Source organism: Schistocerca piceifrons, chromosome 9 (genome assembly GCF_021461385.2).
Source record: "Schistocerca piceifrons isolate TAMUIC-IGC-003096 chromosome 9, iqSchPice1.1, whole genome shotgun sequence".
In the NCBI taxonomy this organism is placed as follows: domain Eukaryota; kingdom Metazoa; phylum Arthropoda; class Insecta; order Orthoptera; family Acrididae; genus Schistocerca; species Schistocerca piceifrons.
In genome coordinates, this window is record NC_060146.1 from 46,248,766 (window position 1) to 46,263,349 (window position 14,584).

Below are 14,584 nucleotides of genomic sequence, written 5' to 3' on the forward strand. Positions count from 1 at the left end.
CAGGGAAAGGGATGGTGTGACTGAGGACTTGGGCAAGGGACTGGTGTTAGGTGAAGGGGAGAGGGGGGGAAAGGGGGGCGGGTGGAGTAGCCAGGGGCGAAGGGAAGTGTGTGGCTGTTCCCTTGTTGCAGCTGGGAGTATAAAAGGCTGTGTGCCACTGCGTAGAGGCATCAGTGAACCGACAGTTCTCGTGGGATCAACCAGCTTAAGCGCCAACATGAGGACTGTCTTGGTGAGTGTTACGGACACGCTACACGAAGCATCAGTCACCATCCGAGTCATCAAACTAATTATCCTACATAGTCGTATCGGTAGTACAGCAGAGCAATACGGACAATTCTGACAGACATATTGTAGGGCCGCAATACTGAGCAGTTTATTAGTACAGTCTAAAAACTAAATAAGAAATGACATTATTGACAGATATTTCGTCAATAGGTTGTCGGTGGTTGTAACTTACAGGCGATCTACAGGTTTAAAACATTAATGATAATGTTCTTATACGTTTCTTGACAAGTTAGTCCCGGTAACGATGTTTTAATATGGAAAGCGGACAACGTGTACACATTTGGGATTAGGACAAAAAAAAAAAAAAAAAAAAAAAAAATATATATATATATATATATATATATATATATATATATATATATATATATATACTGAAAATTAAAATCGCATGTTCCGCAAATGTAATGATGTAGAATCTTACAAAATTATACCTGATCGTTATTTTTTTTGCTGTTAATATGTCACTCTCAGTCACAATGTAGGGTGTAAATGGTGCCCATTTGGAATATACTACAGTTGTGTAGGGCAAAGTCCGAAGGGGTTTCTAGAACTGTACAGACGTTTACGAACAATTTTGGTGCATATATTTTGTGACAGCACAATATTAAGGATTTCTTAAATTTAATTTTTTTAATTTTTTGATTCACGAGTCTTCAGAATGGTTTGATGCTAGCCACCATGACTCTGTCAACCTCATCATATTAGCACATCCATCCTACGTCTTCAATTACCTGTTGAACATGTTCCAATCGGTCTCTTTCCCTACAGTGTTTCCCCTCAAGAGCTCCGTCCAACACCACGGAAGTTTTTCACTGAACAGATGCTCTATCATTCTGTAACATCTTCTTGTCAGTGTAATGCACATATTCCTTTCCTAGTCGATTCTCCGGAGATCTTTATCAATTCTTGTCGAATCAATCCACCTGATTATCAACATGGTTTCATAGCACTACATCTTTCTATTCTTTACCGGTTTTTCCACAGTCCATGATTTTATTACTACAGTCTAGGAGCAGAAAATCAGACATTTCGTCATGGACTGACCGAGATTGTAGCTTACAAGATTGGGGATATTTTTCCTAGTAATACTTGCACTTTCTGTGTAAGCGATACGTGGTTTCGGACATACAATTCCGTTTCCAAGGACTAGAGGGACTTTTTGAGCCTTTCATCCGACATAATATTCATTGTATCATCTTCGTTTGGCTGAAAAACTCTCATCTTCTGCACTGATGAGATGCTTTCACATGTGGATTGGTACTTTGTATTTATTAGTAGTATAAGGATTACCTTGTGGTGGCCACAGATCTGAAGATGCCTGTGTAGGTGGAAGCCGATTAGCTTTTAATTTACAAGCAACCGTGATGAGGAATAAACTGTTATGGAACAGACGAAGTGGACAATCCCTCTGGACGTCTATCCTGCAATTAAAATTCTGACGTCCCACATGATCTGCCAGAGTTTCATGAAACTTATTTTTTCTTGATTATCCATGCGATTCCCGCACTCTCAGTTATTCATCAAATACTTGTGTCATGTATGTAAATGTAAAAGTGAAAGATTTTCACCAATACAGCAGATGGACGTTTCGTGAGCAAACTAAGCAGAGGTAATGCCCAATGCAGTCTGTTCATTCAGAGGAAACGCTCCTGCCATTCCCTTTAGTAAGTTAATGAAAACCGAGACGACTCCTAAATCTGGATGGCCAGAGGGGTGTTTGAATCCAGGTTCTCTAAAACGGGAATCCAGTTTTTCAAAACCACTGCTCTCTCTCCCTTCGGTACTGTTCAGTTATTGCATTCATTTTATTTAGAACTGTAATTCACCTCTGAACCTATAGATTAGCAGTTCTGCACTTTCCCGCTTAGTCGCCAGCGATATCATTCCAGCAAAGACAATTTATTTGCCAAGATATCTCGACAGAAGAATCGTGTATCTATGCGATGGCCTCACGTTTGATACAAAGTGAATAACTACTAACCGTTATTGTCATCATTGTGAAATTTTCGGTCCTGGTGGTGCAGTGTGTTAAAGCGCGTACCTGAAAACGAAAGGTCGCGGAATCGAATCCGGGTCGTATCACGGAAGTTCTCAGACTGCCTTTAGTATAGCCTTCACCTCTCAACGATATAAGGAGTAAACCGGAACGAGACTTCGTTCAGCTTCCATGTTAAACTACAGGTCCCCTGTCCCGGTTGGATAACTGGGATGGACTAGGAACACGCAAGTCGCCGATGTGGATTCCAATTGAAAGACTTGCGCTATCGCTCACTGAGCCATACGCTGTTTCTTGAGAAATTCGTCACCATCCAATGGAGGCTTTTGCAGTGCAGGGAACCAAACCTAGAGTGAAATCTGACACCGTGAGCTAGTACTGTCTGCGTCAGATAAGTTGCTACTCATGAACGGAGCGTAGTTCCGTTTTATATCTCGTACGAGTAACACAGCTAAGACAACGCAGATGTGGACATAGTTTTCGCTAAACCCTGTTGGGTTGGTTGGCACAAATAAAAAAGCCTATTGAGTAAATTTCGTGACCACATATTCGAGGAACGGCGTGCGATAATTTTTGTTGCTATCATTTTATATTTCACGTAGAGATCATGAAAACAAGAAAGACTGGAGCGCGTACAGGGGCTTATACACAAGCATTTTACTGTCGCTCCCTATGCGAACGAAATAGCCCAATAAGTGGCTCGTATTGGTACGAAATACTCTCTGCCTCGCAGTGAACTGAAGGCTTCATATTTGAATGTAGACGCAGAAACGGTACTGCGATAACAGACACGTTCCATTGAATTACAGAGTTCTGCTAAACCAGGTGTCTGCCTACGAAAATATCCTTCGTGTAATCTACATGTGTAGCTATGAAGCGCTGCAATTTTTCGTGTGCGCGGATCTGACGAAACAATCGATATTCCGCATCTACATCTATATTCCACAAGCCACCTTATGGTGTGTGGTGGTGGGTACTTCGTGCACCACTATTACTTCCCCATTTACTGATTCGCGGGAAGATCGGTTGTTGGTAAGCGTGAGTGTGAACTTCAATCTCTCTAATTTTACCTTGACGGTCCTTTCGGGAGATTTACGTTGGAGCAAGTAATAGTATTGGTTGACTCCTCCAGAAAAGCAAAGTCTCGAAACTTTAACAGGAAACCACACTGTGCTGCAGAACGACTCTCCTACGTCGTCGGCAACTGGAGTTTGCTGGGTACTTCCATGACGCTTTCGCGCTTGCTAAATGGACCTGTAACGGAATGAGCTGCTCTTCTTTGTATCTTCTCTGTTTATTGATCCTAAGTCGCGCGGGATTAGCCGAGCGGTCTCAAGGCGCTGCAGTCATGGACTGTGCGGCTGGTCCCGGAGGAGGTTCGAGTCCTCACTCGGGCATGGGTATGTGTGTTTGTCCTTAGGATAATTTAGGTTAAGTAGTGTGTAAGGTTAGGGACTGATGACCTTAGCAGTTAAGTCCCGTAAGATTTCACACACATTTGAAAATTTTGATTGTATCTGATAGCCCATATCGTTCCTGAAGACACAATAGTACAGATCACTCGCTTCACAGCTTAACGAACGAAGTTGATTCACATGTTTATCTTCGATCACGTAAATGAAAATTGTATAAACTTTGTGAATGAACGCTTCACTTCTGTCGTTTAGGTCAGATACGGCCATCAATTCGTATTCATAGGACCGTCGATTTTACTTCTCTTCCAAGATCACTGGATTTTAAAAATTGCAAATACATACACCAACTAATAAGCAAACCTAGAAATAAGGAGATGCCGAGTTTATGACTCACCGCGTTAACACGTCAAACTGACTATGGAAAAAAAATACTTCGTCTACTTTCTTCATTTACTTAAGGATTTGAGTCAAGAAATATTGTGGCACTTATATGGACCACTTACTACGCGAATCGAATTTTAAGTAAATATTCAGCAATATAATAACATATATCCGCCTCCTTAGCTGAGTGGTCATAGTAGATGACTGCCATGTGTAGGGTTTCTCCTTCAGTGAGATGGCTGGAAAGGAGTTCACTCAGACTCGTTATGTCGATTAAACATATAATTGAATGAGATGTACCGGTACCAAGAGTCAAATAGCCGACAATGGGCGGGAGAGCGTAGAGCGTTTTGCTAACGGCACTTCCATCCATACCGCATCCAAACGAAACCAGTCGCCAAGTATGACACGGCGCTCTGTCGGTCCTGATCAAGCTACTGCTGTCAGGGCGACAGACCTTTAGAATAATATGTGGGTAGATTATAATCAGAATAAGTCTTTGACGCTGCGGTGGGGTGTGTGAACTGTTTAGAATCTTGCTTGCGCCTTTAAAGCTGTGAGAGCAGATTGTAAATTGTGCCCCGATAGCTCAGTTGGTAAGAGAATAGTACGCGAAAAGCTGGCTATAGCCAGTTCCAGTACAACATCCGTTGCTTCCGTGCTGCGGTTGTGAAGTGGGGCCGAGGCTGTTTCCCAGATAAGTTATTGCAATATGACGATGTATTACTGTATTATAGTTTTTAGTTTTCGACGTTGTCCATTATGGACAAACCGTTGCTCCTTTTATTCTGAAGAAGGTTGGGCTATCCCAACTGAAACCTAGCTAAATCTAAGTAAACAATGCAACTGAGGCTGCTGTTAATATATATATTCTTGCATTTACAGCGCCAGATTTGGCCTGGTGGCCAAATTTAGAACTAATTTGTTGTAGCGTAAATTCATTCCGCACTAACGCATTAGAATATCTATCAGTTTCGGTGCCATACTGTAATTACAGTCCACACTTATCTCTGTGAATAGTCCCACACCGTAACCACCCGGTATATATACAGGGCGTCCAATGAAGAATTGTCGGTATTCACAGAAATGAGAAATGGGAATGAGCGTACGGCATTGTGAGTCGGGAGTTACCTATTCGGGGAAGTTCGGCCGACGAGGACAAGTACTTGATGCATTCGACGCCACATTGGGCGACTTGCGCGTCCGAGATGGGGATGAAACGATGCTGAGGACAACACAACACCCAGTCCCTGAGCGGAGAAAAATCTCCTGCCCCAGCCGGGAATCTAACACGGGCCCCTTGGCGTGGCATCCCGCCGCGCTAACCACTCAGCTAACGGGGACGGACACAGAAATGGGAGGTATACTCACTTCAAGCCAAAACACCAAATTCCGAATGATTTCTGAGCTAGGATAGAGTTAATATACGTTGTTGAAACTTCCTGGCAGATTAAAACTGTGTGCCGGATCGAAACTCGAACTCGGGACCTTTGCCTTTCGCGGGTAAGTGTTCTACCAACTGAGCTACCCAAGCACGACACACGCCCCGTCCTCACGGCTTTACTTCCGTCAGTACGTCGTCTCATATCTTCCAAACTTTACAGAAGCTCTCCTACGAGCCGGCCGCTGTGGCCGAGCGGTTCTAGACGCTTCAGTCTGGAACCGCGAGACCGCTACGGTCGCAGGTTCGAATCCTGCCTCGGGCATGGATGTGTGTATGTCCTTAGGTTAATTAGGTTAAGTAGTTTTAAGTTCTAGGGGACTGATGACGTCAGATGTTGAGTCCCATAGTGCTCAGAGCCGTTTTACCTCTCCTGCGAACCTCGCACGACTAGCACTCCTGAAAGAAAGGATATTGCGGAGACAAGGCTTAGCCACAGCCTGGGGTATGTTTCCAGAATGAGATTTTCACTCTGCAGCGGAGTGTACGCTGATATGAAACTTCCTGGCAGATTAAAACTGTGTGCCAGACCGAGACTCGAACTCGGGAGCTTTGACTTTCGCGGGCAAGTGCTCTACCAAGTTCGAGTCTCGGTCCGGCACACAGTTTGAATCTGCCAGGAAGTTTCATATCAGCGCACACTCCGCTGCAGAGTGAAAATCTCATTCTGGAATATACGTTGTTATTTATGGAACAGATGACTTTGCACCCAACTGATTTGAGTTATACTTAACGAACAGCATGTAAAAATTTGTGCAGAATTATTAAAAAAAAGTTGGGAGGGTAGAAAAAGTGAGTGAGGAGAAATCAGAAAGGTAGTTCCACAGGGTTTAGTGCTGTGTCCACTCCTATTCCTATGGCAGAAAGACATCCCAAGCAAAGAGGTTTAAAGCAACGAGGTGGGTCGGACTAGAATAAAATATCAAAGAGGTTGAGTCGGTAAGACATGTAGGACACATAGAGCATGCCACTATCCTTAAAACAATGTACATTAAATGTACTCTACCTCCTAAACCACTAAGATTAGGACTTTTATTCGTATAAACACATGAAAGACAGAGAGAGGTACGTAACAGACACGGCTGTAGCTCCGGTGGAAGGTTCAAGGAAGTGCCCGCGCCCAGGCACTAGAGAAGAATCTGAGAGGAAGGAGGTTAGCGGCGCGTGTTCCGTGTTCCGAGCTGCCCCGGAACCTGTTTGAGCGGCCGGCGCGGCTCGTAGAATGCAGACAGCAGGCGGCTTACACCGGCCGCCGCCTTCCTGTGATTAACACGCTCTGAGCTGGTCCCCAGACCTGCATCTGGTGCGGAACGCAGGGCCGCTTTCGCTGCGACCACGCCCGCTCCGGAGAAAGCTCTCTACCCTGCTCCGTATTATTCTCTTTGTCTTCTCCCAGGTTTCGTTCGTTTCAACTATACTCGGCGCGCCGCTAGTTTCAGGAAACACCCCCCATATAACTGTCACACACATACCGTTCACCTTTCACCTTCCGGTCTTTTCCTTACCCGTCAACACGCCGTCCATGAACGCGTTTCTGTCTTTTCAGTTCAAGATATTTGCTAGCTGCTACTCTGCAACTTAGTTCCACCCGCGAGAGTCAGAAGGTAGCGTACCAAAAAATGGCTCTGAGCACTATGGGACAACTTCTGAGGTCATCAGTCCCCTAGAACTACTTAAACCTAACTAACCTAAGGACATCACACACATCCATGCCCGAAGCATGGAACCTACGACCGTAGCGGTCTCGCGGTTCCAGACTGTAGCGCCTAGAACCGCTCGGTCACTCCGGCTGGAAGGTAGCGTGTATCAGAAGGTGTGGCGTGGCGGTTGGCAGATGGCTACCGTGAGAGTGTACTGTGCCAACAAACGTATGAAAATGCATGTCCAGGTACTCAGCTTCAGACCCTGTCAACATGAAACAAATCGTAGGGTAGTAAGGTTCCAATGTAAGTGGTATACAAATAAGAGAACCACTGATGACAGGTTTGTTGGACGGATGGGAGAGCGATAGGGAAATTGTGAAGAAACTGAAAAGGTCGACATTTGGAGACAGATTATCCCCCGTAAGTTTGCTTACGAAATTTCCAGAACAATTAGTAAGTGAGAAATCTTGGAGTACTATGCTGTCTCCAAATTACCGCAAAGACAATTCTGGACTAAGTAGGACGCACACAGCATCATTTCAGCACTCATTCTACAATAGTTCCATACGCATCGTTTCTTCACAAGGAACATCGTCCACACAGACGTTAAGAGTGCTGTTTCATTAGCATCGTTGCACGTGTGCATACTTGGTATCGTGCAGACCTTCTGTTTGTGGACCTATGTTCCTTAGGGTTATTTGCTTTCTGTAGGGCTAGTAGTTTGCATGTAACGAGCTACAGAATATGAAAGTTTTGCGCGTGGTATTTGAAGACGTTGCGGGTTGCATAAAACCAATTGACAGGGGCAGCTGAACCTCCTATATATAGTGAACAGTAGAATTCATCCAAAATTCACGAAAGTCGTATAAGTAAAAACGGTTTCTATATAGACTGTGTAGCTTCACCTACGGTAGACAGTGGAGCTTTATACGGTTTCCGATAGAAGTCAGTCAGAAAACCGAAAACTTTCCAGATATTCAAAAAGAAAGTATCACTTTATTAGGCACTCTTTCTAGAACGAATAATTTTTTGGACCAGCGATTTCAATTTTGCACAGCTCAACTTTTGTACTGAACGTATCTCGATGTTGCCATCATATATAGATTTCTGACTGCTTTGTTTGAAGTTTTAGATAAAAAAACAACAGCTGAGTAGCATATGAGAAGGAGGAGTGGCATTTTTCAATGCAACTGAAAATAATGAAATAATCGTATGCCATTGTCGGCCGGGAGGCCCCATTAGGGGAAGTTCGGCCGCCGTATTGCAAGTCCTTTTTAGTAGACGCCACTTCGGCGACTTGCGAGTCAATGATGATGAAATGATGATGAAGAACACACAACACCCAGTCATCAATGCAACTATTTCCCCCTAACATGCACACACATGAAATAAAAATCTTGTATTAATTCCTGTAACTAGCAGTCTAAGTGAATTAGCACCAGTCTTAATTTGTTGTTAGTAATTTAGGTAGAAGTATAACCCGACGACGATATTATGGCACTTGGTCTCCCGTGGCAGTTATCGGTAACACACAGTGATGTAACAATAACCATGTACAGTGGTGACGAGGAAAAATGCATCGCAACTTGAATGCTTTCAGGTCAGTTGTGCTTATACTATCAATTGGTTCGGAACGTCGTTGTACAATATGACGACAATAAGTCGACCAAAGCGCCCTTACTCACAGGTTCATTAAGACTGCGGTCGACTAATAGCCAGTGGGGTTTCTTCTGCCTGCTGATGCATAACTCGACTTCTTCCACATCCCCGACGGCTCACCTTGATGATGGGATTTACAGAACGCAGTGTGCGAATGATTAACGAATGAATGAATGGACAGGTTATCAGGCTGCTGTAGTTGGATACATTAAAATAACACATTATTTTGTTTTCATTACTGCGTAATTTCGCCAGTGGGGCCACGCTCTAGTTATTGTGTATTATAACTCACTGAAATGGACGTACTTGAGTTAGAGTACAAGCATTCATGAAATTCGCACTGCCAAATGCGTAGATCAGGACCACTTCTCAATTGTAAATGTGTATCTACAACGCTTAGGACTGTACGATTGTGCTGGACTATGGTCATCGACATTTCGGTGCCACTGTGGTAGATCGTTATGGTGCCATTGGACACTGCTGTAACAAAAATTTCGTACTGAGTTCCTTCCAGAAATCGTGGAGAACGACATCTACCGCAGTGCTATTAGTAATGTCAAGTGAAGTCCTATGGCTGTGAAACCCGGAAGGACAGCTCCAGCCACCCAATTTGAAAGATTTTTCCTATACTCCATTCCGTGGGCACCTTTCCTTCGCAAAGTATGACACCTGTAAGCTGTGTCAATGCTGCTATGAACGGTGTACCAAAAGCTGTGTTAGAAGGCGTGGAGTTTGGTAGACAGATACCATGTGAGCTTATTTTGCTAATAAACGTATCTTCGTAAACTCTTCGTCTGCACGCTAGCGTCTCTGAAATGTGGAGGAGGACGTATGCAGTTTGCAGCACACGAGCTAGAAAAGGACTAAAAGCCTGAGGTACATTACTTGTCATAAGGGCAAAGCGGTATCACGATGTCAACAGAAAAATTTCAACAAACTCAAGATAAAAATCGATTTATCTCTCAGAATGGTCATTGTGCACCACAGGCTATGTTATGAACACTGAAGAAAACCATTCTTTTCACGGTTAGTGCAAACAGTATGTGATTGTCCCTCAGGAAACAAACTAGCAAGTATCCGGAGAACATCGCTCAACATAAGAACACAGGCGAGACTTACGTCTAGATAAAGGACAGTAACCAAACATGAAGGAAAATGTAGGTAACTTTTTGAATATTTAGATCCCATCTAAAAGGGACAGAGGTGAAGAGAATTTCTGGACGTACGTGACTACGCAACACTACAAACTACAATAAATTAACAGTTGTTATGAGAAATACGCGCCTTTCTTGAAAAAAACGGTAATGTTGTTTCCATCACAAAAGAAACTTCAACAAAGAAAACCTTCTAGAAAAAAGTGCCTAACGTGGAAATCTGATCGTAGAGCCGCTCATTTGAGTCTCGCTACCAGCAAAGAAAGTTTCTAGTTTAAATTCTTTACTTGTATAATGCACAAATGTTAATTAACAAATACTGAATCATAATATTTTCGTAAAAGTAACATCGATAAGGACCCTCTTTAGACTTATTCGATACGAATGGCACACATTTAGGATTGGCTGAACGAGTGTTTAGCAAGCCAGCTTTTTAATTTCACACGTAAGATGATGGAAAATATTCTTGTCAAGCGTGTTCTCCTAAAACACCGGGTGAAGAAGCAAACAACGCCGTTTGTATCTATGGACAGAACACTGCGTCACGAAACACGACAGTGGAGGCCCTGTTAGGGACTACTGTCCGACAAACAGCGCCCACCGCTGTGGTAAGAAGTCGACTTCCAAAGCAAGCGTCTAGTTTCTCCCCCGGCGCCTTGAGTGTTCGAACCAGTTCACTGACAGCGCCTGGGAAGTATGTAAACGCGGACCTCAAAAGAATTCCTTCGCCGCGGCTTTTCACTACGCGAGCGGTTTGGAGCGCGCACTTGACTCAGTAATGGCGCAGACGGGAAAACGTGGCAAAATTACGCGTCGCGTGTCTGCAGAACAGATTATTGTAATTGCACCTCTGGCTCACCGTCAGGGGCTTACCTCACACACAGTGTCTCGCTGGGTCTCAGCTGGCAGAAAGCGTTCCTATCTTACGAGCAACTACAGTCGGGAGATTTTCATAGACGAGTTGTCAAATCGATGATGGGCGGTAAAGAGAGGTGAAAGTTCAGCGTTCTGCATAAAGTAATGGGGGTAAAGGACATGTTCATTGGGAAAACTGTTCTGTAGTTGCGGTATCCGATTTCAGCTGCCTTACCTTCCAGTCTTAGCAGATTTCTTGAATAATTTGTCGAAATGTTTCAACGCAAACATTGACGAACATTACATAACATTACATGTCTTTCCAACACCGTTAATAATGTGTATCGTTCAATTAAAAAAAAGAAAGTCAAAACTTGCTTCAGTATTTCGGTTTCTACAATACTGGCCATTAAAATCACTACACCAAGAAGAAATGCAGATGATAAACGGGTATTCATTGGACAAATATATTATACTAGAACTGACATGTGATTACATTTTCACTCAATTTGCGTGCATATATCCCGAGGAATCAGTACGCAAAACAACCACCTCTCGCCGTAATAACAGCCTTGATACGCCTGGGCATTCAGTCCAACAGAGCTTGGATGGCGTGTACAGGTACAGCTGCCCATGCAGCTTCAGCACGATACCACAGTTCATCAAGAGTAGTGGCTGGCGTATTGCGACGAGCCAGTTGCTCGACCACCATTGACCAGACGTTTTCAATTGGTGAGAGATCTGGAGAATGTGCTGGCCAGGGCAGCAGTCGAACATTTTCTGTATTCAGAAAGGCCCGTACAGGACCTGCAACATGCGGTCGTGCATTATCCTGCTGAAATGTAGGGTTTCGCAGGGATCGAATGAGGGGTAGAGCCACGGGTCGTAACACATCTGAAATGTAACGTCCACTGTTCAAAGTGCCGTAATGCGAATAAGAGGTGACCGAGACCTCGTCGTCGAACTGTTCGTGCAGATGGTTGTTGTCTTGCAAATGTCCCCATCTGTTGACTCAGGGATCGAGACGTGGCTGCACGATCCGTTACAGCCACACGGATAAGACGCCTGTCATCTCGACTGAGGCCGTTGGGATCCAGCACGGCATTCCGTATTACTATCCTGAACCCACCAATTCGATATTCTGCTAATAGTCATTGGATATCGGCGCGAGCAGCAATGTCGCGATACGATAAACCGCAATCGCGATAGGCTACAATCCGACCTTTACCAAAGTCGGATACGTGATGGTACGCATTTCTGGTCCTTAGACGAGGTATCACAACAATGTTTCACCAGGCAACGCCGGTCAACTGCTGTTTGTGTATGAGAAATCGGTTGGAAACTTTACTCATGTCAGCACGTTGTAAGTGTCGCCACGGGCGCCAACCTTGTGTGAATGCTCTGAGAAACTAATCATTTGCATATCACAGCATCATCTTCCTGTCGGTTAAATTTCACGTCTGTAGCACGTCATCTTCGTGGTGTAGCTATTTTAATGGCCAGTAGGGTACATTAAACAAGATTACATGCAACAAAATCTCGTGTCCCTGGGCGTCCTACCAGTTGCCGAATACGTCCATACCTTGAAACTCGGTATACGGAATATTATGCGTCCTCACAGTGAGTATACGTGTATGTGTTACGTGAAGTTTACATCCTCGTGTCCAAATATCCTGATACATTATTATATGGCTAATAAGGTGGTCTTTTATTTTGCGTTCGAACATGTGAGTGTTTCTAATTTTCTGCCTGACGTCTGCCAGCATCTTGTTAAGAGTCATTAGAGCCAATATATGAAGCTCCATTGCAGACCATGGTGCACTGTCTATACGCGAACAATAGACATTCACTACACTTAGATTACACAGATACAGACATAGATATATACACAGCAATAAGAGACGAAGAACAATGGGCACAATTAAACGCACTGACAAACAGTATTTCAAAAACAACACATGAAGAGTATATGCGGACACGACATCACAGACATGCCTATGTGCAGCGTAACGGAAATCTCCAGAGAATGGACAGCGATACCCACAGTGACAGCGAAAATTACATTTACTTTCGGTATTGTGCGTATGGTCTCACAGTTCCTATAGATCAGTCGTTGACTCGTTCAAATTGCAAATGTAACAGGCCCAAATGCTTTCAGAACACAGATACAGGTACTTGTTTAATGATGTATACCAGTACGACAGAAAAGAGAGCAGGCGAAAATGGGACCACGTAGACCTGACCCGGATGACCTCTGTCTCCACAGGTGTGCCTGCTGGCGGTGGTGGCGCTGGTGGCAGCGGAGACCCAGCAACCTACCGCTGACAGTGCCGCGCAGTCGTCGACGACCAAAGAGAAGCGCGGCATCCTGGGACTGGGTGGCTACGGGGGCTACGGCCTCGGCAGCTACGGAGGCTACGGCGGCGGGTACGGCTACGGCGGCGGTCTGGGTTACGGAGGCGGTCTGGGTTACGGAGGCGGTATCGGCTACGGAGGCGGTCTCGGTGGCCTGGGAGGCGGTCTCGGAGGCTTTGGAGGAGGCCTGGGAGGAGGTCTGGGAGGAGGCATCGGCGGCGGTGCCGTCGCGGTGACCACCGTCAACCAGGCGGTCCCCGTGCCCGTCCCTGTGCCCCAGCCGGTCACCGTCACGCGTCCGGTGCCCGTGCCCGTGCCCCAGCCGTACCCCGTCTCGGTGCCCCGACCCGTCCCGGTGCCCCACCCCGTGCCCGTCCCGGTATCCGTGCCCCGCCCCTACCCGGTAGCCGTCCCGCGTCCCGTGCCCGTCAAGGTCCCCCACCCCGTGCCCGTCTCGGTGCCCCAGCCCGTGCCCGTGACTGTGCCCCAGCCCGTCCCCGTGCCCGTCCCCCAGCCCGTCCCGGTCAGTGTGCCTCAGCCCGTTGCCGTCCCAGTCGCCACCCCTGTCGTCGCTGTAGGTAGCGGCCTGGGAGGAGGATACGGTGGCGGCCTCGGAGGAGGCTACGGCGGCGGACTGGGAGGCGGTTACGGTGGCGGCCTGTCCCTCGGCGGAGGATACGGAGGCGGTCTCTACGGCGGGAGGTATGGGGGCTCCATCGGATACGGCGGAGGCTACGGGTACGGCGGCAGCTACGGCGGCAGCTACGGTGGCAGCTACGGTGGTCTCAGTTCTGGATACGGATACGGCCACGGCATCCACTAGAGTATCCGGTCCGGCGTAGTCATCGAGCAGTACCAGCACCATCATTCGCCAGCACATCGCTTCACTCCTTCAGTAAAGGCACACCATTTATCACTGCAAATCTAAACATCTCCTTCACCTCTTGCACCTGTACATACTCAGACACCAATTCTTCCTACATCAAAGTCTGTGTTTTCTTACGATAGATTAGCACAGTAAAACTTGCTCAATTGTTTTGAGAGATGTTTTATTGTTTTGTGTAATAAACAATTTTTAGAAATATGTTGTCCGTTTTATTTTTCCATCTTCCCCTGCACGTCTTGCATCTAGAAAAATCAAATGGTCTGTCAGTGTAAGGTTTTTCAAGACACTGGCAAGACCAAGAGTAGCTAGCAGAAAGCAATTGCGTTGTTTTCATACAGCATTAGAATTTCAGTGATAACCAAAATACTGTTTGTCAGAATGTTGTTATACAGTACAAGGAAGATTTATTTATTTATTTATTTATTGCAAAATTATAGACCTGTTACCTGATGTTTAAAACAGGTCGTACATCTTACAATTTTCGTTTTTCATCTTTTTACAGTTTTCTTTC

At 45.4% G+C, this 14,584-nt stretch overlaps 1 protein-coding gene across 1 annotated transcript; it reads left to right on the forward strand.

The window, feature by feature from the left end:
- Positions 1-217: 217 nt before the first annotated feature.
- Positions 218-14,010, forward strand: LOC124716687 (keratin, type II cytoskeletal 5-like). The gene is made up of 3 exons (XM_047243227.1): positions 218-232; positions 13,099-13,246; positions 13,310-14,010. Exons 1-3 carry the CDS (start codon positions 218-220, stop codon positions 14,008-14,010), a joined length of 864 nt encoding a protein of 287 aa, XP_047099183.1.
- Positions 14,011-14,584: the final 574 nt, after the last annotated feature.

Excerpts from the sequence above, each read along its gene's own strand:
- LOC124716687 (XM_047243227.1), top strand. Across the intron at positions 13,247-13,309 it reads CGGCCTCGGCAGCTACGGAG|GCGGTATCGGCTACGGAGGC; the intron begins GCTACGGCGGCG and ends TGGGTTACGGAG.